Source organism: Amphiura filiformis, chromosome 13 (assembly GCF_039555335.1).
Source record: "Amphiura filiformis chromosome 13, Afil_fr2py, whole genome shotgun sequence".
In the NCBI taxonomy this organism is placed as follows: domain Eukaryota; kingdom Metazoa; phylum Echinodermata; class Ophiuroidea; order Amphilepidida; family Amphiuridae; genus Amphiura; species Amphiura filiformis.
In genome coordinates this window covers 3,812,887-3,835,057 of record NC_092640.1, presented here as the reverse complement: position 1 = coordinate 3,835,057, position 22,171 = coordinate 3,812,887, and the positions used below count along the sequence as shown (strand labels likewise).

Genomic DNA, 22,171 nt, shown 5'->3' with positions numbered 1-22,171 from the left:
AACTATCAGAAGGTTTTCTCCAAATTCATTCTCTAATGTGTAATAATCGGATAGCAATAGGGTAAAACAATTTTTGAATATATCGCGCTGCACTACAAGCAGGTTGCACTCACCTGTGCATGTCTGCAATCATAGATTGAATACAATACCGTTCTTGTCAAAGATACCAATCTTTAGGTGCGAGTGATCAGCATGATATGGTTCAATGCAGAATCCGATTATTACATCACTTCGCCAGCGAATAAGAGTTAACATCTCATGCATTCTAAATGTTCCCCACATTTCAGGACTCATCATTGGCAGTGCTGGTCATTACAATTACACCAAAAAAGGACGAGCTCTTTACAGTAATGAATCGGTAGAATGGAATCATACCGGGAAATATTCCACGGAACTGTACACAGAACACGCTGTAGATATCATTAGGAAGCATGATAGAAGTGTGGTAAGTATGCTATTTCATTTGACATATATAATAACCCTGATGACCTTGACATGACCTTGACCAATTTCGGCACTCGATGGTGATCATATCCACCAAGTTTGATGATAATCTAAGAAACTATCTCGGATGACCTTGATCACTTTCGGCACTCACACCCATGGAGCTATTAAAGATGGAGAAGCAATAGATTATGTAACGCATTGTTCACTTGTGCCGATTTGAAATCTGACAAGCTATTCATCGAAAGGTACCTTTTGTTTGGGACAAAGGGCTTCCGCCATTAAATCGGTAAGCTGGTCCGACAGTGTATTAACGCTTTACCTAGCAGGCTACTGTCAATAAGTGATCAAACGAAAGTCGCGTGAAAGCGCCTACTGGAAGTACCTTTTGTTGCCATAAAACCCAAGGGTGTGATTGAGTAGCCGTAAGCACAAAAGGCACACATTAGCCGCTGATGTACAGTTCGTTGTCACCCCACTGACTTTAGGTGATTTATTTAAATAAATTGAAATGTGGTAAGTATTATAGGCTATTCCATTTGAAATATGTCATAACCCAGTGGAAGATGTAAGAAATATATTCCAGCAGTATGCTTCGACTATATTTATAAATACGCTTTAATAAATACACACGTGACCACCTCCGCGCTGCCATAACAGCTTGCGGACAGTAAGTCTCGAAGTGTCTACTTAGCGGGTGGTCTTCCAATACGTTTGAATGCAAAGGCGGAACAACATAAGACAACTGTGCAGCAGAATTGAAATTATAATTGTAAACATTTCCGTCGTTGAATATTTTTTCCGTCGTCAAATACTTTCAAAATGTTGACCCCCTGGTGTAATAATTTTGCTATTCAATTAATACTTAAATTTGATCATATTTACCTACAGAGTTCCTATCCTGTTCTGTATAGTGGTCAATGCGTGAAGATTTAGTCACGCTTGCTTGTTTTGGTATGTCATGCCCGGCCACGTGCGTATTTATAAATACGTATTTATAAATAGTCGAAGCATACAGCTATACAGTCCAATTGGCTAGGATATGGCTTTACTTAGATCTCCCAAATAACCCTAAGTATATCCCTGAGTATTTCAAATGGAAGTTATAACCACCATGACGTTATTTTCAAAATTGTACTTTCTTTGTGAGGAAAAAACCACATTGCATAAAATGCTGTACAAAACAATTCAATTCAACGCCTCGCGGTCGTTGCAAAAGACGACATGAAGCGCCCTCGACATGAGGAAGCAATATCCAAATATGTCACTTTTCTTTTGAAACTATATCGTTTTGTCCCGGGTCTGTCACGGCCCAGCATATTTCTCGCAGCAATCCTGATCATTAGATTCTCTTTTATTTGTATCTTCTACAGCCTTTGTTTTTATATCTCTCATATCAAGCTGTACACAGTCCTATCGAATGCCCCGATGTGTATCAGAGACGCTACAAGGATAAATATCCAGACCTTTGGAGGGTCGAGTCGAGATCATTATCAGGGAGACTCAAGTACCTTGGCTTATTGGAGTCCGTGGACGTAGGGTTGGGTAATTTAACTCAAGTATTGAAAAACACAAGAATGTGGGAAGATACTGTGCTTGTATTTACATCAGGTAAGATCGAACAACAGGGCGATTCCAGTTGAAATCCATACATCCCTTATGGCAGGCATGGCTTTAATCTTTTGTATAGGTAGTATGAATTTCAACGCGAGGTTACCTGAATAGGTGACGCTATTTGAAATCTGCACCCCCGGTTTGGAGATCAAGGTCATGTATTTCATAGGAGGTGTATGGATTTCTACTGGAGTAGCACAATATTCAAGACTACCAGTAACCTTTAACCCTAATACTCTGAGGGTGGTTTGATCGATGGTAGACCTACCCTGTGTGTTGCCAGCCCCCATCCCGCTGAAGGGAAAGCACAGGGTTGATGATTGCATTGCTCAATAAGCCCAATCGGCATTGGAAGTTTGCAATGCATTGTGGGACACATTTTGCAGTTTTGGGACACTTTGTCCTTTGACCTATCGGGAAAATTCAGAAAAAATTGGGGTTTTGAGCGTACAAAATATAATTTAAAACGTGTTACTAGAATAAAAACAAACCCAAAAATTTGATTATAATTGTATAAATTAATTATTTTATTATTTATAATGATAACATTATTACAATAATAAATTAATGATTACAGCAATTTTCCAGATGTGTCAGAGGTCAAAGTGTCCCAAAAACCTGAAAGTTATGGCGATTGGGCTTATTCATAGCGAGCGTGTAGAATAATTCAAATATCACAGATATACTTTTGTAGGTCCTGTGGTTCTTGAGTTATGTTGTAGAGAGGGGTGAAACAACAACACTTTTGTAAAACGTATATAACTCATTAACAATAAATTAAGCAAGTTTTCCAAAGTATATGATTTGTATAATGAACTTCTGCAAAACACCAAAGTGTTATTTTTCAATAATATATTGATTCAGATAATGAAAATCTGCTTCGACCAACAATACCTCGTATACCCTTAAACCCATATTCACATTCATGCTGCACCCTTAATATACTAAGTATCAGGGCATGTATGACAAATATTATAAATATGACCTTGTGAAGTGGTAATTGTGTTTACTTTATTGATTATTGACCCAGCACCTGAAATGATAACTGTCTCCTGACTCTCCTCTCTAAACTGAGAAGTTAACTGCCCTGTGAAAAACCAGAGAAGATGAGAATTCTCATCTTCTCTGGAAAAGCAAAACAAATTTCACTTGATAATTTCAATTTTATTTCACTTAACATCCAGAATGGTACAACATTATTGTGCAAAGTGTAAAGATAATAAAAATGAAGCAAACATCAAAATAATGTCAAATAAGATTGTCAAAAAAGATGGTCAGAAAAGGTGGTCAGAAAAGGTAGTCAGAAAAGGTGGTCAGGTTATGGAAATTCCCTATCATACAACATGTACAAGGGTTTCCAAAGAATCAATTAATTTCCATGGTAATTTTCATAACACTGCACATCTTCACATTCCTCATACACAATCCTAAAGTATACAGGCTGTCACTGTTATCCGCCTCTACAATCTTGGAATGCCATCCCTGCCAATCTACGAAATTAATTACTGAGATTCTCTATCAAATAATAGCAAAACCACTGCGCATACGTGCATCCCACGTGATGCACGATGATGATACGCGCGGTTTCATTGGCCGGAAACATCTGTGGTTCCCCGTCGACTATGGATTGCTTGGCATGCGAGGAGTCCTAGGGTCGTAACCCTGGAGGAGATTGAGAAAACTCGAAATTCTCTATTCACCTCCTCTCTCCTTTTTCGTTCTTTCAAAACCACTTTGAGCTTAGGGTTTAATAATATTGTTTGAAAATATTCCCTTCAGATAATGGCGGCAGGAACAACTTATTTGCCAGCAATTGGCCACTTCGAGGAGAGAAAAACACGTTATTTGAAGGCGGAATCAAAGGAAGTGCGTTTGTAAGCAGCCCTCTCTTACCCCCAGATGTAATTGGTACCGTCCAAACTGGTCTGATGCACGTCAGTGATTGGTTTCCTACATTAGTTGAAGGGGTGGCAGGTGGTGTTGCTGAGACTCGATTGCCTCTCGATGGATTGAATATGTGGCCAACAATTGCGTAAGTATAAGAATTCTAAATGATCGCTAGCAAGGAAGAAATACTGCGCCAAGAAAGTATCCTTACACTTGGAAAAATAATCACAATTTCAAAACTGAACCATATTGGGGTTTATTTATTTTTTTAATAGATGCACTATCTAATTCTGCACATTATGACACCACATTGAATCCAATGTTACCTCAAGAAGTAAAGTTACAAGCAATTGAATAGACGAAGGTCCAGTTTTAAAAGTGACAAATTGGCTTATATATGGCGCAAAAAGATTCCAACAAGCGCAACAAAGAGACTACGCAATTTCTTCAATGATATTTAAAGCAGTATTTATTTCAGTTTTTACTTCTCTGTACTTTTCAAAACTTGCATTTTATTTGTCAGCTCTTTTGTTTTAGTTTTCTTTTGTTCCTTTTGTTTTAAATTAAAGGCACACACAAATTAGCCATTTTAACTCTCAAACCAGATGTCTAGTCCGTGGAGTTTTTAATAGACCCGTGTGTCACTTCGTCTAATTAAATGCTTGTAACTTTGCTTCTTGAAGTCACATTGGATTCAATGGGGTGTCTTAATGTACCGGATTCGACAGTGCATCTATTAAAAAAAACCCCAAAGTTACCCCAATATGGTTCAGTTTTGAAATTGTGATTATTTTTCCAAGTGTAAGGATACTTTCTTGGAGCAGCATTATATTCAAATGAAATTTACATAGTATGTTAATTAGGTGTTGAGTCGGTCAATACACGTTGAAATCAATAACAGTTTGAGTTACACCTTTTCACTTTTCATTTTCTCAACTAAATGAAAAAAGATTAATTTTCACTGTAAATTTTATTCGTTATGAACAAGTCTAAAAACGAAGGTGGTTTACTCTCGTTTTAGTGACGTTTCACTACCACGCTAGTGGTTTTATCAGACTGGCAACTCATCACATCTGACTGTTTCCTTTAATGGACAACAGGATGTACCGTAGAGGGCGTGAAGAGTTGGTCAAAGATGTTGTTGAGTGCGTAGGCCCCTTCGTCGTTGTTTAGAGTGCCATGTCTTTTTCTACGGGTCCAAATGGCTTCTTTCAGCCACCTGTTAGTCTTGTCGACTTCACGATCAATAATTGATGGAGTGATTTGCAGAGGCCACGTGATCAGTGATGGCAGATTTGTGAATGTCTGTGACAGATGATTTGCGATTTGCACGCGACAATGCTCTGGATTCAAATTTCTGCACCTTTCTGGTGCTCTTTCAGTCGGATACCAAAGGGACAGCCTGGGGCAGTCACAGCAGGGGATTGCATAAATGGTTTCCGGTGTTTGGAGGGATACGATTTTCCTTTGGATGAACAAGCATACTGCGGATGGTACGGTGTGGCTTCATGGCAGTAGAAAATCCGTGTTTTTTAAACACCCGGGAGACTTGCTCCGACACGCCCTCTATATATACATTGTCTGTCCGCTTCCTCGGTTACTAACGTGTCACTCCTGTCTAACAGCGTTCTAACGACTCCCAGCTTTTGATGTAAGGGGTGGTGGGAGGAAAACTGAAGATATTGGTCAGTGTGCGTTTTCTTTCGGTAGATGCAGAGTTTCATTGACCCGTCCGGTTTTCTGGTGATTAGACTGTCGAGGAAGGTAATCGAACATTCTTGTTCTTGCTAGTAAGTAAACTTGACGCTGTTGGTAGGGTCGATGGAATTTAAAGACCCATTCAGTGATCCCAGCGAAAGTGTAAAAAATTAAAATTGTTTATAAATTGCTTTAAAGTGAAGGATAAGTCATTCAAATTGTCATCTGGTATTTTTTAAATGAAAAATTTGGCGAAAAACAAAGGAAACAACAGTTTTCTCGAATTTGAAGCCCCATTCGAATACATGTACCTTATTTTTGTCTTAACTACACGTCTTTCGGCTGAACCACTAGCAGGCTATGTTTACATATGTATGACAATGACAAAGGTACAAAAATCTGAATTGTGATAATTGTTACGATCACTGAATGGGCCTTTAAGTGTTCTTTTAGGTTGTCTACTTCTCCTTTGCGTACTATTTCCAACATGTCATCTACGCCTCTTTTGCAGAGACGTGGTCGGCAGCGGCAGGCTACTGGGGCAGTGGAGGTGGCTTTCTGTTCCAGCCACTCCATGAGGGGGGGGGGGGTGTGTTAGAGGACTACCTATAGCCATGCCGAACCGTTGGCGGTAAATATCACTTGAGGAGTTAAAGTAGGCAACCGTGGCAGGACAAAATTTCGTAAGTTCGATGGTTGTCATTGATGGTGCGGAGTGTTCTGTTTTTGAGGTCTTCATTGAGTTTTTCACGAAGAACATGAAGAGTGAGATTGATAGGGGTGCTGGTAAAGAGCGCTTCACATCTTCTGTAAAGATGTCTCTTAGATCTTCCGCCAGAGGAAGTGCGTTTGTAAGCAGCCCTCTCTTACCCCCAGAGAGTTCAGAACGTGGTGCTTGCCTGCTTTCTTTACTTTATCCTCTCTTTCAAGTCTCTGCAATATGGAAACTAACTCTCTTTTATGTTTTACCGTACACCCTCAACAACATCTTTGACCACTCATTACGCCCTCTGCAGTTCTTCCTGTTGTCCATTAAAGGAAACAGTCAGATGTGATGAGTTGGCAGTCTGATGAATCCACTAGCGTAGTAGTGAAACGTTACTAAAACGTGAGTGAATCACTTTCGTTTTTAGATGGATTTGTTCATAACGAAAAAAAGGTTAATTTTCAGTTTCTCAGAAATAGTGCTTGCATAGAGATTATTGTTTCAAAGTAATGAATATGCATATTATTTCAACACTCAGTGTACAAGGTCAGAATGATAATTTGGCACCCAAAATAGTGAAATCTATACTGGTAAGTACACTATACTTTGATCAGCTAGTTATTGGCGGGAATTATTAGGCTTGTACCGCTACGCCGTAAAGTAGACCCACATTATAAAGAGTGGTGTAGTTGATCTGCCTGGTCTATATTTTGAGTGTTAAAGAAAGTAGACAAAGTGTAGGACTTCAATTAATAATTTGTAATACTTCTGGCGAGATGTCACAAGACAATTCTCCAAAAATATATTGAAATTAATCCGCGATGTTATAAGGCCCGCCGATTACGAGCTGATCAAACTATAAACAGGCTTTGAGGTGCATTCCTTGGCTACCTTTAAGGAGGTACTACACCCCTGGCCAATTTTGTGTCTGTTTTTGCATTTTTCTCAAAGATTATAGCACATTGGTGACAAGTAAGATATGAATATGAAGACCTGAGCGCAAGAAGACCGTAAGTCCACTTGGCCCCTCAACATGTATACACTAAAGTTACGTATAGTTTCTTAGGGTTTTATAATGTTTAATACATGTTTCACGGTGAAAACATCATGAAAGGTTGTGAAAGATTTGTTTTGGCCCCTGAACATGTATAAAACATTACCAAACTATACGAAACTGTACGTAACTTTAGTGTATGCATGTTGAAGGGCCAAGTGGACTTACGGTCTTCTTGCGCTCAGGTCTTCATATTATAGGGGCAATGACTACAGCTACTGTACTGAAAATTCAGCAACTCAAAGCAAGTAGTTATTGATTTATTGATCAAATATTGGTTTTCCCTCATTTTTGATTGTAACTCCACAACTGTTGTCTGTGCTGAAATAAAATTTCCAGTGCAGTAGTTGTTGTCCTTGCCCCTATAATATACATATCTTACTTGTCCCCAATGCGCTATAATTTTTGAGAAAACTGCAAAAATAGGCAAAAAATTGGGCAGGGGTGTAGTACCCCCTTAAAGAAGTGAAATAAACCCTTAGTTACAAAATACCCAAATAATGGTCACCCTGACAACAAATATGGCATTTTTTTTTGTGATTTTGGGAACAAGTATATACGATTTTTTTTCAAGTATACATTTAAACATACTACTTTACAACTTCATCTTTGCACAAGAACAAATGATAATGAGACAAATTAAAAGTAATAATGAGAATGAATAAGGTGATTACGTCACTGATGCAGGCTTGTAATAATCAGAATGAATAAGGTGATTACGTCACTGATACAGGCTTGTAATAATGAGAATGAATAAGGTGATTACGTCACTGATGCAGGCTTGTAATAATGAGAATGAATAAGGTGATTACGTCACTGATGCAGGCTTGTAATAATCAGAATGAATAAGGTGATTACGTCACTGATGCAGGCTTGTAATAATCAGAATGAATAAGGTGATTACGTCACTGATGCAGGCTTGTAATAATCAGAATGAATAAGGTGATTACGTCACTGATGCAGGCTTGTAATAATCAGAATGAATAAGGTGATTACGTCACTGATGCAGGCTTGTAATAATCAGAATGAATAAGGTGATTACGTAACTGATGCAGGCTTGTAATAATCAGAATGAATAAGGTGATTACGTCACTGATGCAGGCTTGTAATAATCAGAATGAATAAGGTGATTATGTCACTGATGCAGGCTTGTAATAATCAGAATGAATAAGGTGATTACGTAACTGATGCAGGCTTGTAATAATCAGAATGAATAAGGTGATTACGTCACTGATGCAGGCTTGTAATAATCAGAATGAATAAGGTGATTACGTCACTGATGCAGGCTTGTAATAATCAGAATGAATAAGGTGATTACGTAACTGATGCAGGCTTGTAATAATCAGAATGAATAAGGTGATTACGTCACTGATGCAGGCTTGTAATAATCAGAATGAATAAGGTGATTACGTCACTGATGCAGGCTTGTAATAATCAGAATGAATAAGGTGATTACGTCAACTGATAAGCAGGCTTGTAATAATCAGAATGAATAAGCTGATGCAGCTTGTAATAATCAGAATGAATAAGGTGATTACGTCACTGATGCAGGCTTGTATCAATCAGAATGAATAAGGTGATTACGTCACTGATGCAGGCTTGTAATAATCAGAATGAATAAGGTGATTACGTAACTGATAATAATAATCAGAATGAATAAGGTGATTACGTCACTGATGCAGGCTTGTAATAATCAGAATGAATAAGGTGATTACGTCACTGATGCAGGCTTGTAATAATCAGAATGAATAAGGTGATTACGTAACTGATGCAGGCTTGTAATAATCAGAATGAATAAGGTGATTACGTAACTGATGCAGGCTTGTAATAATCAGAATGAATAAGGTGATTACGTCACTGATGCAGGCTTGTAATAATCAGAATGAATAAGGTGATTACGTCACTGATGCAGGCTTGTAATAATCAGAATGAATAAGGTGATTACGTAACTGATGCAGGCTTGTAATAATCAGAATGAATAAGATTAGGTGATTACGTCACTGATGCAGGCTTGTAATAATCAGAATGAATAAGGTGATTACGTCACTGATGCAGGCTTGTAATAATCAGAATGAATAAGGTGATTACGTCACTGATGCAGGCTTGTAATAATCAGAATGAATAAGGTGATTACGTCACTGATACAGGCTTGTAATAATCAGAATGAATAAGGTGATTACGTCACTGATGCAGGCTTGTAATAATCAGAATGAATAAGGTGATTACGTAACTGATACAGGCTTGTAATAATCAGAATGAATAAGGTGATTACGTCACTGATGCAGGCTTGTAATAATCAGAATGAATAAGGTGATTACGTCACTGATGCAGGCTTGTAATAATCAGAATGAATAAGGTGATTACGTCACTGATGCAGGCTTGTAATAATCAGAATGAATAAGGTTACGTCACTGATGCAAATAATCAGAATGATAAGGCTTGTAATAATCAGAATGAATAAGGTGATTACGTCACTGATGCAGGCTTGTAATAATCAGAATGAATAAGGTGATTACGTCACTGATGCAGGCTTGTAATAGGCTTGTAATAATCAGAATGAATAAGGTGATTACGTCACTGATGCAGGCTTGTAATAATCAGAATGAATAAGATGATTACGTCACTGATGCAGGCTTGTAATAATCAGAATGAATAAGGTGATTACGTAACTGATGCAGGCTTGTAATAATCAGAATGAATAAGGTGATTACGTAACTGATGCAGGCTTGTAATAATCAGAATGAATAAGGGTGATTACGTTGTAACTGATGCAGGCTTGTAATAATCAGAATGAATAAGGTGATTACGTCACTGATGCAGGCTTGTAATAATCAGAATGAATAAGGTGATTACGTCACTGATGCAGGCTTGTAATAATCAGAATGAATAAGGTGATTACGTCACTGATGCAGGCTTGTAATAATCAGAATGAATAAGGTGATTACGTAACTGATGCAGGCTTGTAATAATCAGAATGAATAAGATGATTACGTCACTGATGCAGGCTTGTAATAATCAGAATGAATAAGGTGATTACGTAACTGATGCAGGCTTGTAATAATCAGAATGAATAAGGTGATTACGTAACTGATGCAGGCTTGTAATAATCAGAATGAATAAGGTGATTACGTAACTGATACAGGCTTGTAATAATCAGAATGAATAAGGTGATTACGTCACTGATGCAGGCTTGTAATAATCAGAATGAATAAGGTGATTACGTCACTGATGAAGACTGGTAATAATCAGAATGAATAAGGTGATTACGTAACTGATGCAGGCTTGTAATAATCAGAATGAATAAGGTGATTACGTCACTGATACAGGCTTGTAATAATCAGAATGAATAAGGTGATTACGTCACTGATACAGGCTTGTAATAATGAGAATGAATAAGGTGATTACGTCACTGATGCAGGCTTGTAATAATCAGAATGAATAAGGTGATTACGTCACTGATGAAGGCTTGTAATAATCAGAATGAATAAGGTGATTACGTCACTGATACAGGCTTGTAATAATCAGAATGAATAAGGTGATTACGTCACTGATGCAGGCTTGTAATAATCAGAATGAATAAGGTGATTACGTCACTGATGCAGGCTTGTAATAATCAGAATGAATAAGGTGATTACGTCACTGATGCAGGCTTGTAATAATCAGAATGAATAAGGTGATTACGTCACTGATGCAGGCTTGTAATAATCAGAATGAATAAGGTGATTACGTCACTGATGCAGGCTTGTAATAATCAGAATGAATAAGGTGATTACGTCACTGATGCAGGCTTGTAATAATCAGAATGAATAAGGTGATTACGTCACTGATGCAGGCTTGTAATAATCAGAATGAATAAGGTGATTACGTCACTGATGCAGGCTTGTAATAATCAGAATGAATAAGGTGATTACGTCACTGATGCAGGCTTGTAATAATCAGAATGAATAAGGTGATTACGTCACTGATGCAGGCTTGTAATAATCAGAATGAATAAGGTGATTACACTGATCAGGCTGATCAGAATGAATAAGGTGATTACGTAGATACAGGCTTGTAATAATCAGAATGAATAAGGTGATTACGTCACTGATGCAGGCTTGTAATAATCAGAATGAATAAGGTGATTACGTCACTGATGCAGGCTTGCTAATAATCAGTAATAATCACTGATGCAGGAAATGAATAAGGTGATTACGTCACTGATGCAGGCTTGTAATAATCAGAATGAATAAGGTGATTACGTCACTGATGCAGGCTTGTAATAATCAGAATGAATAAGGTGATTACGTCACTGATGCTTGTAATAATCAGAATGAATAAGGTGATTACGTCACTGATGCAGGCTTGTAATAATCAGAATGAATAAGGTGATTACGTCACTGATGCAGGCTTGTAATAATCAGAATGAATAAGGTGATTACGTCACTGATGCAGGCTTGTAATAATCAGAATGAATAATCAGAATGAATAAGGTGATTACGTCACTGATGCAGGCTTGTAATAATCAGAATGAATAAGGTGATTACGTCACTGATGCAGGCTTGTAATAATCAGAATGAATAAGGTGATTACGTCACTGATGCAGGCTTGTAATAATCAGAATGAATAAGGTGATTACGTCACTGATGCAGGCTTGTAATAATCAGAATGAATAAGGTGATTACGTAACTGATGCAGGCTTGTAATAATCAGAATGAATAAGGTGATTACGTCACTGATGCAGGCTTGTAATAATCAGAATGAATAAGGTGATTACGTCACTGATGCAGGCTTGTAATAATCAGAATGAATAAGGTGATTACGTCACTGATGCAGGCTTGTAATAATCAGAATGAATAAGGTGATTACGTCACTGATGCAGGCTTGTAATAATCAGAATGAATAAGGTGATTACGTCACTGATGCAGGCTTGTAATAATCAGAATGAATAAGGTGATTACGTCACTGATGCAGGCTTGTAATAATCAGAATGAATAAGGTGATTACGTCACTGATGCAGGCTTGTAATAATCAGAATGAATAAGGTGATTACGTCACTGATGCAGGCTTGTAATAATCAGAATGAATAAGGTGATTACGTCACTGATGCAGGCTTGTAATAATCAGAATGAATAAGGTGATTACGTCACTGATGCAGGCTTGTAATAATCAGAATGAATAAGGTGATTACGTCACTGATGCAGGCTTGTAATAATCAGAATGAATAAGGTGATTACGTCACTGATGCAGGCTTGTAATAATCAGAATGAATAAGGTGATTACGTAACTGAATAAGGTGATTACGCTTGATAATAATAATCAGAATGAATAAGGTGATTACGTCACTGATGCAGGCTTGTAATAATCAGAATGAATAAGGAGATTACGTCACTGATGCAGGCTTGAATAAGGTGATTACGTCACTGATGCCGGCTTGTAATAATCAGAATGAATAAGGTGATTACGTCACTGATGCAGGCTTGTAATAATCAGAATGAATAAGGTGATTACGTCACTGATGCAGGCTTGTAATAATCAGAATGAATAAGGTGATTACGTCACTGATGCAGGCTTGTAATAATCAGAATGAATAAGGTGATTACGTCACTGATGCAGGCTTGTAATAATCAGAATGAATAAGGTGATTACGTCACTGATGCAGGCTTGTAATAATCAGAATGAATAAGGTGATTACGTCACTGATGCAGGCTTGTAATAATCAGAATGAATAAGGTGATTACGTCACTGATGCAGGCTTGTAATAATCAGAATGAATAAGGTGATTACGTCACTGATGCAGGCTTGTAATAATCAGAATGAATAAGGTGATTACGTCACTGATGCAGGCTTGTAATAATCAGAATGAATAATGATTACGTCACTGATGCAGGCTTGTAATAATCAGAATGAATAAGGTGATTACGTCACTGATGCAGGCTTGTAATAATCAGAATGAATAAGGTGATTACGTCACTGATGCAGGCTTTACGTAATAATCAGAATGAATAAGGTGATTACGTCACTGATGCAGGCTTGTAATAATCAGAATGAATAAGGTGATTACGTAACTGATGCAGGCTTGTAATAATCAGAATGAATAAGGTGATTACGTCACTGATGCAGGCTTGTAATAATCAGAATGAATAAGGTGATTACGTAACTGATACAGGCTTGTAATAATCAGAATGAATAAGATGATTACGTCACTGATGCAGGCTTGTAATAATCAGAATGAATAAGGTGATTACGTCACTGATACAGGCTTGTAATAATCAGAATGAATAAGGTGATTACGTCACTGATGCAGGCTTGTAATAATCAGAATGAATAAGGTGATTACGTCACTGATGCAGGCTTGTAATAATCAGAATGAATAAGGTGATTACGTAACTGATACAGGCTTGTAATAATCAGAATGAATAAGGTGATTACGTCACTGATGCAGGCTTGTAATAATCAGAATGAATAAGGTGATTACGTCACTGATACAGGCTTGTAATAATGAGAATGAATAAGGTGATTACGTCACTGATGCAGGCTTGTAATAATCAGAATGAATAAGGTGATTACGTCACTGATGCAGGCTTGTAATAATCAGAATGAATAAGGTGATTACGTCACTGATGCAGGCTTGTAATAATCAGAATGAATAAGGTGATTACGTCACTGATGCAGGCTTGTAATAATCAGAATGAATAAGGTGATTACGTCACTGATGCAGACTTGTAATAATCAGAATGAATAAGGTGATTACGTCACTGATGCAGGCTTGTAATAATCAGAATGAATAAGGTGATTACGTAACTGATGCAGGCTTGTAATAATCAGAATGAATAAGGTGATTACGTCACTGATGCAGGCTTGTAATAATCAGAATGAATAAGGTGATTACGTAACTGATACAGGCTTGTAATAATCAGAATGAATAAGGTGATTACGTCACTGATGCAGGCTTGTAATAATCAGAATGAATAAGGTGATTACGTCACTGATGCAGGCTTGTAATAATCAGAATGAATAAGGTGATTACGTCACTGATACAGGCTTGTAATAATCAGAATGAATAAGGTGATTACGTCACTGATGCAGGCTTGTAATAATCAGAATGAATAAGGTGATTACGTAACTGATACATGCTTGTAATAATCAGAATGAATAAGGTGATTACGTCACTGATGCAGGCTTGTAATAATCAGAATGAATAAGGTGATTACGTCACTGATGCAGGCTTGTAATAATCAGAATGAATAAGGTGATTACGTCACTGATGCAGGCTTGTAATAATCAGAATGAATAACGTGATTACGTCACTGATGCAGGCTTGTAATAATCAGAATGAATAAGATGATTACGTCACTGATGCAGGCTTGTAATAATCAGAATGAATAAGGTGATTACGTCACTGATACAGGCTTGTAATAATCAGAATGAATAAGGTGATTACGTCACTGATGCAGGCTTGTAATAATCAGAATGAATAAGGTGATTACGTCACTGATGCAGGCTTGTAATAATCAGAATGAATAAGGTGATTACGTAACTGATACAGGCAATAATCAGAATGAATAAGGTGATTACGTCACTGATGCAGGCTTGTAATAATCAGAATGAATAAGGTGATTACGTCACTGATGCAGGCTTGTAATAATCAGAATGAATAAGGTGATTACGTCACTGATGCAGGCTTGTAATAATCAGAATGAATAAGGTGATTACGTCACTGATGCAGGCTTGTAATAATCAGAATGAATAAGGTGATTACGTCACTGATGCAGGCTTGTAATAATCAGAATGAATAAGGTGATTACGTCACTGATGCAGGCTTGTAATAATCAGAATGAATAAGGTGATTACGTCACTGATGCAGGCTTGTAATAATCAGAATGAATAAGGTGATTACGTCACTGATACAGGCTTGTAATAATGAGAATGAATAAGGTGATTACGTCACTGATGCAGGCTTGTAATAATCAGAATGAATAAGGTGATTACGTCACTGATGCAGGCTTGTAATAATCAGAATGAATAAGGTGATTACGTCACTGATACAGGCTTGTAATAATGAGAATGAATAAGGTGATTACGTCACTGATGCAGGCTTGTAATAATCAGAATGAATAAGGTGATTACGTCACTGATGCAGGCTTGTAATAATCAGAATGAATAAGGTGATTACGTCACTGATGCAGGCTTGTAATAATCAGAATGAATAAGGTGATTACGTCACTGATGCAGGCTTGTAATAATCAGAATGAATAAGGTGATTACGTCACTGATGCAGGCTTGTAATAATCAGAATGAATAAGGTGATTACGTCACTGATACAGGCTTGTAATAATGAGAATGAATAAGGTGATTACGTCACTGATGCAGGCTTGTAATAATCAGAATGAATAAGGTGATTACGTCACTGATGCAGGCTTGTAATAATCAGAATGAATAAGGTGATTACGTCACTGATGCAGGCTTGTAATAATCAGAATGAATAAGGTGATTACGTCACTGATGCAGGCTTGTAATAATCAGAATGAATAAGGTGATTACGTCACTGATGCAGACTTGTAATAATCAGAATGAATAAGGTGATTACGTCACTGATGCAGGCTTGTAATAATCAGAATGAATAAGGTGATTACGTAACTGATGCAGGCTTGTAATAATCAGAATGAATAAGGTGATTACGTCACTGATGCAGGCTTGTAATAATCAGAATGAATAAGGTGATTACGTAACTGATACAGGCTTGTAATAATCAGAATGAATAAGGTGATTACGTCACTGATGCAGGCTTGTAATAATCAGAATGAATAAGGTGATTACGTCACTGATGCAGGCTTGTAATAATCAGAATGAATAAGGTGATTACGTCACTGATACAGGCTTGTAATAATCAGAATGAATAAGGTGATTACGTCGTCACTGATGCAGGCTTGTAATAATCAGAATGAATAAGGTGATTACGTAACTGATACAGGCTTGTAATAATCAGAATGAATAAGGTGATTACGTCACTGATGCAGGCTTGTAATAATCAGAATGAATAAGGTGATTACGTCACTGATGCAGGCTTGTAATAATCAGAATGAATAAGGTGATTACGTCACTGATGCAGGCTTGTAATAATCAGAATGAATAAGGTGATTACGTCACTGATGCAGGCTTGTAATAATCAGAATGAATAAGATGATTACGTCACTGATGCAGGCTTGTAATAATCAGAATGAATAAGGTGATTACGTCACTGATGCAGGCTTGTAATAATCAGAATGAATAAGGTGATTACGTCACTGATGCAGGCTTGTAATAATCAGAATGAATAAGGTGATTACGTCACTGATGCAGGCTTGTAATAATCAGAATGAATAAGGTGATTACGTCACTGATGCAGGCTTGTAATAATCAGAATGAATAAGGTGATTACGTCACTGATGCAGGCTTGTAATAATCAGAATGAATAAGGTGATTACGTAACTGATACAGGCTTGTAATAATCAGAATGAATAAGGTGATTACGTCACTGATGCAGGCTTGTAATAATCAGAATGAATAAGGTGATTACGTAACTGATGCAGGCTTGTAATAATGAGAATGAATAAGGTGATTACGTCACTGATACAGGCTTGTAATAATGAGAATGAATAAGGTGATTACGTAACTGATGCAGGCTTGTAATAATCAGAATGAATAGGGTGATTACGTCACTGATGCAGGCTTGTAATAATCAGAATGAATAAGGTGATTACGTCACTGATGCAGGCTTGTAATAATCAGAATGAATAAGGTGATTACGTAACTGATACAGGCTTGTAATAATCAGAATGAATAAGGTGATTACGTCACTGATGCAGGCTTGTAATAATCAGAATGAATAAGGTGATTACGTAACTGATGCAGGCTTGTAATAATCAGAATGAATAAGGTGATTACGTCACTGATGCAGGCTTGTAATAATCAGAATGAATAAGGTGATTACGTCACTGATGCAGGCTTGTAATAATCAGAATGAATAAGGTGATTACGTAACTGATACAGGCTTGTAATAATCAGAATGAATAAGGTGATTACGTCACTGATGCAGGCTTGTAATAATCAGAATGAATAAGGTGATTACGTCACTGATGCAGGCTTGTAATAATCAGAATGAATAAGGTGATTACGTCACTGATGCAGGCTTGTAATAATGAGAATGAATAAGGTGATTACGTCACTGATGCAGGCTTGTAATAATGAGAATGAATAAGGTGATTACGTAACTGATACAGGCTTGTAATAATCAGAATGAATAAGATGATTACGTCACTGATGCAGGCTTGTAATAATCAGAATGAATAAGGTGATTACGTCACTGATGCAGGCTTGTAATAATCAGAATGAATAAGGTGATTACGTCACTGATGCAGGCTTGTAATAATCAGAATGAATAAGATGATTACGTCACTGATGCAGGCTTGTAATAATGAGAATGAATAAGGTGATTACGTAACTGATACAGGCTTTTAATAATCAGAATGAATAGGGTGATTACGTCACTGATGCAGGCTTGTAATAATCAGAATGAATAAGATGATTACGTCACTGATGCAGGCTTGTAATAATCAGAATGAATAAGGCGATTACGTCACTGATGCAGGCTTGTAATAATCAGAATGAATAAGGTGATTACGTAACTGATGCAGGCTTGTAATAATCAGAATGAATAAGGTGATTACGTCACTGATGCAGGCTTGTAATAATCAGAATGAATAAGGTGATTACGTAACTGATGCAGACTTGTAATAATCAGAATGAATAAGGTGATTACGTAACTGATGCAGGCTTGTAATAATCAGAATGAATAAGGTGATTACGTCACTGATGCAGGCTTGTAATAATCAGAATGAATAAGGTGATTACGTCACTGATGCAGGCTTGTAATAATGAGAATGAATAAGGTGATTACGTCACTGATGCAGGCTTGTAATAATCAGAATGAATAAGGTGATTACGTCACTGATGCAGGCTTGTAATAATCAGAATGAATAAGGTGATTACGTAACTGATGCAGACTTGTAATAATCAGAATGAATAAGGTGATTACGTAACTGATGCAGGCTTGTAATAATCAGAATGAATAAGGTGATTACGTCACTGATGCAGGCTTGTAATAATCAGAATGAATAAGGTGATTACGTCACTGATGCAGGCTTGTAATAATGAGAATGAATAAGGTGATTACGTCACTGATGCAGGCTTGTAATAATCAGAATGAATAAGGTGATTACGTAACTGATACAGGCTTGTAATAATCAGAATGAATAAGGTGATTACGTCACTGATGCAGGCTTGTAATAATCAGAATGAATAAGGTGATTACGTCACTGATGCAGGCTTGTAATAATCAGAATGAATAAGGTGATTACGTAACTGATACAGGCTTGTAATAATCAGAATGAATAAGGTGATTACGTCACTGATGCAGGCTTGTAATAATCAGAATGAATAAGGTGATTACGTCACTGATGCAGGCTTGTAATAATCAGAATGAATAAGGTGATTACGTAACTGATGCAGGCTTGTAATAATCAGAATGAATAAGGTGATTACGTCACTGATGCAGGCTTGTAATAATCAGAATGAATAAGGTGATTACGTCACTGATGCAGGCTTGTAATAATCAGAATGAATAAGGTGATTACGTAACTGATGCAGGCTTGTAATAATCAGAATGAATAAGATGATTACGTCACTGATGCAGGCTTGTAATAATCAGAATGAATAAGGTGATTACGTCACTGATGCAGGCTTGTAATAATCAGAATGAATAATGATTACGTCATGATACGTTGTAATAATCAGAATGAATGAGGTGATTACGTCACTGATGCAGGCTTGTAATAATCAGAATGAATAAGGTGATTACGTCACTGATGCAGGCTTGTAATAATCAGAATGAATAAGGTGATTACGTCACTGATGCAGGCTTGTAATAATCAGAATGAATAAGGTGATTACGTAACTGATATAAGATGTTTACGTCACTGATGCAGGCTCGTAATAATCAGAATGAATAAGGTGATTACGTCACTGATGCAGGCTTGTAATAATCAGAATGAATAAGGTGATTACGTCACTGATGCAGGCTTGTAATAATCAGAATGAATAAGGTGATTACGTAACTGATACAGGCTTGTAATAATCAGAATGAATAAGGTGATTACGTCACTGATGCAGGCTTGTAATAATCAGAATGAATAAGGTGATTACGTCACTGATGCAGGCTTGTAATAATCAGAATGAATAAGGTGATTACGTCACTGATGCAGGCTTGTAATAATCAGAATGAATAAGGTGATTACGTCACTGATACAGGCTTGTAATAATGAGAATGAATAAGGTGATTACGTAACTGATGCAGGCTTGTAATAATCAGAATGAATAAGGTGATTACGTCACTGATGCAGGCTTGTAATAATCAGAATGAATAAGGTGATTACGTCACTGATGCAGGCTTGTAATAATCAGAATGAATAAGGTGATTACGTAACTGATACAGGCTTGTAATAATCAGAATGAATAAGGTGATTACGTCACTGATGCAGGCTTGTAATAATCAGAATGAATAAGGTGATTACGTCACTGATGCAGGCTTGTAATAATCAGAATGAATAAGGTGATTACGTCACTGATGCAGGCTTGTAATAATCAGAATGAATAAGGTGATTACGTCACTGATGCAGGCTTGTAATAATCAGAATGAATAAGGTGATTACGTCACTGATGCAGGCTTGTAATAATCAGAATGAATAAGGTGATTACGTCACTGATACAGGCTTGTAATAATCAGAATGAATAAGGTGATTACGTCACTGATGCAGGCTTGTAATAATCAGAATGAATAAGATGATTACGTCACTGATACAGGCTTTTAATAATCAGAATGAATAGGGTGATTACGTCACTGATACAGGCTTGAACCAGATTTTGTTTACCCATACTTGCAAAAATATGACTTTGGTAATTTGAATTATCGCAGCAGAAGGGTGACGATATGCAATTATGCATATATGTGAAGTGACTCTTGTGAAGTGTAATCCCTACCGCCATAAAGATTAACAAATCACCACAAAATCTGTACGTTTTATACGCTCGACGCGGAAAACCCAATGTTGGATCCACAGGGATTTATTACCAGTACACAATCATTCAAACAAAAGAGATTATTACGTGACATTACCAATGGGATGTCTTCATACTAAGATGTCAATATAGTTAGGGGCAGGAAAAGATTGACATGGGGGAATGAGACGATGACCTTGTTTATTCCAGCTTGTCAAAAAGTGACATATGCTTCAGATAGTGGTGATCAAAACTTTGGGTCACAGGTCACAGGTCACAGTATGTTGCAGCCTTCAAGAGTTGCTCTCTTAACAAGGCTAAGCTTACAAGATGATGATCATAAATGTGCAGCGTGCAGAACAACAAAGGGTGCAAGTAAAAAGAACCGGAGAGCTGTTTAGATGGTGAGTAGCAGTGGGCTACAAGACCCTCACCTTTTAAATTAAACGGAAAAGGGCTTAGGAATACAGTGCCCAAATGTGTTCTGTTCGCTGCGCTCACAATAATTATGTAGACCATTTAAGTGTTGCAAGGAGCGAATTTTGGCAGGCCGTTTGGAAAACCCCCATAGGCTCATAATTAGTACACCGTCTGGAATGGAAGGTAGCGTAGGTGCGTCACCCTTGGGAATCCCATCAGTCTTTACGAGTAGACGTGAGATGTCGTCATTTGACGTCACGCCGACTTGCAATGCGCAAAAACGATGTTCGCTAAATGATGTGCGAATCAGCGTCACACGTTGTGACGTCAAATGACGATATCTCAGGTCTACTCGCAAAGGCTTATGGGATTTACCGAAAAGGACAATTCAGCTTGGGGACCACATTATATATAATGGAACGAATAAGGATTAGGTTACTTGATTGAAACATTCATTCTTTCTTACTGCAGTGAAGGTCTTCCGTCACCAAGATGGGAAATACTACATAACATCGACCATATGAAATATATGAGACGTCCAGATAAACCTCTGCCACCAACACCGTATCCACATAACCAATGGATCCTGTACGACTACATACCGTTCTATCCACGCACGTATGCTGCCATACGATATGACAACTGGAAACTTATTACAGGCATTGAAAGTAAGTTGATCGTTTGCATACACCGTCCATATTTTTAATACTGGGCTATTCTAATTGAAATCCATCCACCCCTCAATCTTCCACAGAGGGAGTGTGAATTTCAAATGGGGTCACCTGCATATGTGACTCCATCTGAAATCTGCACTCCCTGTATGGAAGATTAAGGTCACACACCGGCATCGCCTGGCTAATAATTACTTGGTACAGCAGAGATACTAAAATAAATACCCGGGATCAATACACGTGAATGTGCTATGCACGATGTTGATATTCAGACGAAAATCTTTGGATACCGGGGTAGAAAATGATGAATATCTCCCGTAAATGATTTCGTATAAAGAAGCCAGATGTGGTTCCTTGCACTTGAATATACATGTTGAACAGATATGATAGTCGTTAGCTAGCGTCTTGAGAAAGAATCTTGCGTCTTGAACTCAAAACCTGACAATAATTCTGATTTTATATGTGCTGAATTATATAGCGCAGTGTATAGGTCAATCGTGGAGGTAGTCTAAAAGCAGTGACCTATGGCGTACCATGCTAACTCACACCATAGAAAATATTTTTTGCCCCCCACTGTACAGAAAAGGTAAAATAAAAGATTCA

General features: G+C 37.4%; 1 protein-coding gene across 1 annotated transcript in view; it reads left to right on the top strand.

The window, feature by feature from the left end:
* The window catches only part of LOC140167906 (arylsulfatase B-like), a 44,451-nt gene that overhangs the window by 21,550 nt on the left and 730 nt on the right, over positions 1-22,171 (top strand). The window contains exons 3-6 of the mRNA XM_072191196.1: positions 288-445; positions 1,818-2,055; positions 3,838-4,090; positions 21,369-21,565. Coding sequence (XP_072047297.1) covers positions 288-445; positions 1,818-2,055; positions 3,838-4,090; positions 21,369-21,565 — 846 coding nt within the window. The remainder of the gene's footprint in view (positions 1-287; positions 446-1,817; positions 2,056-3,837; positions 4,091-21,368; positions 21,566-22,171) is intronic.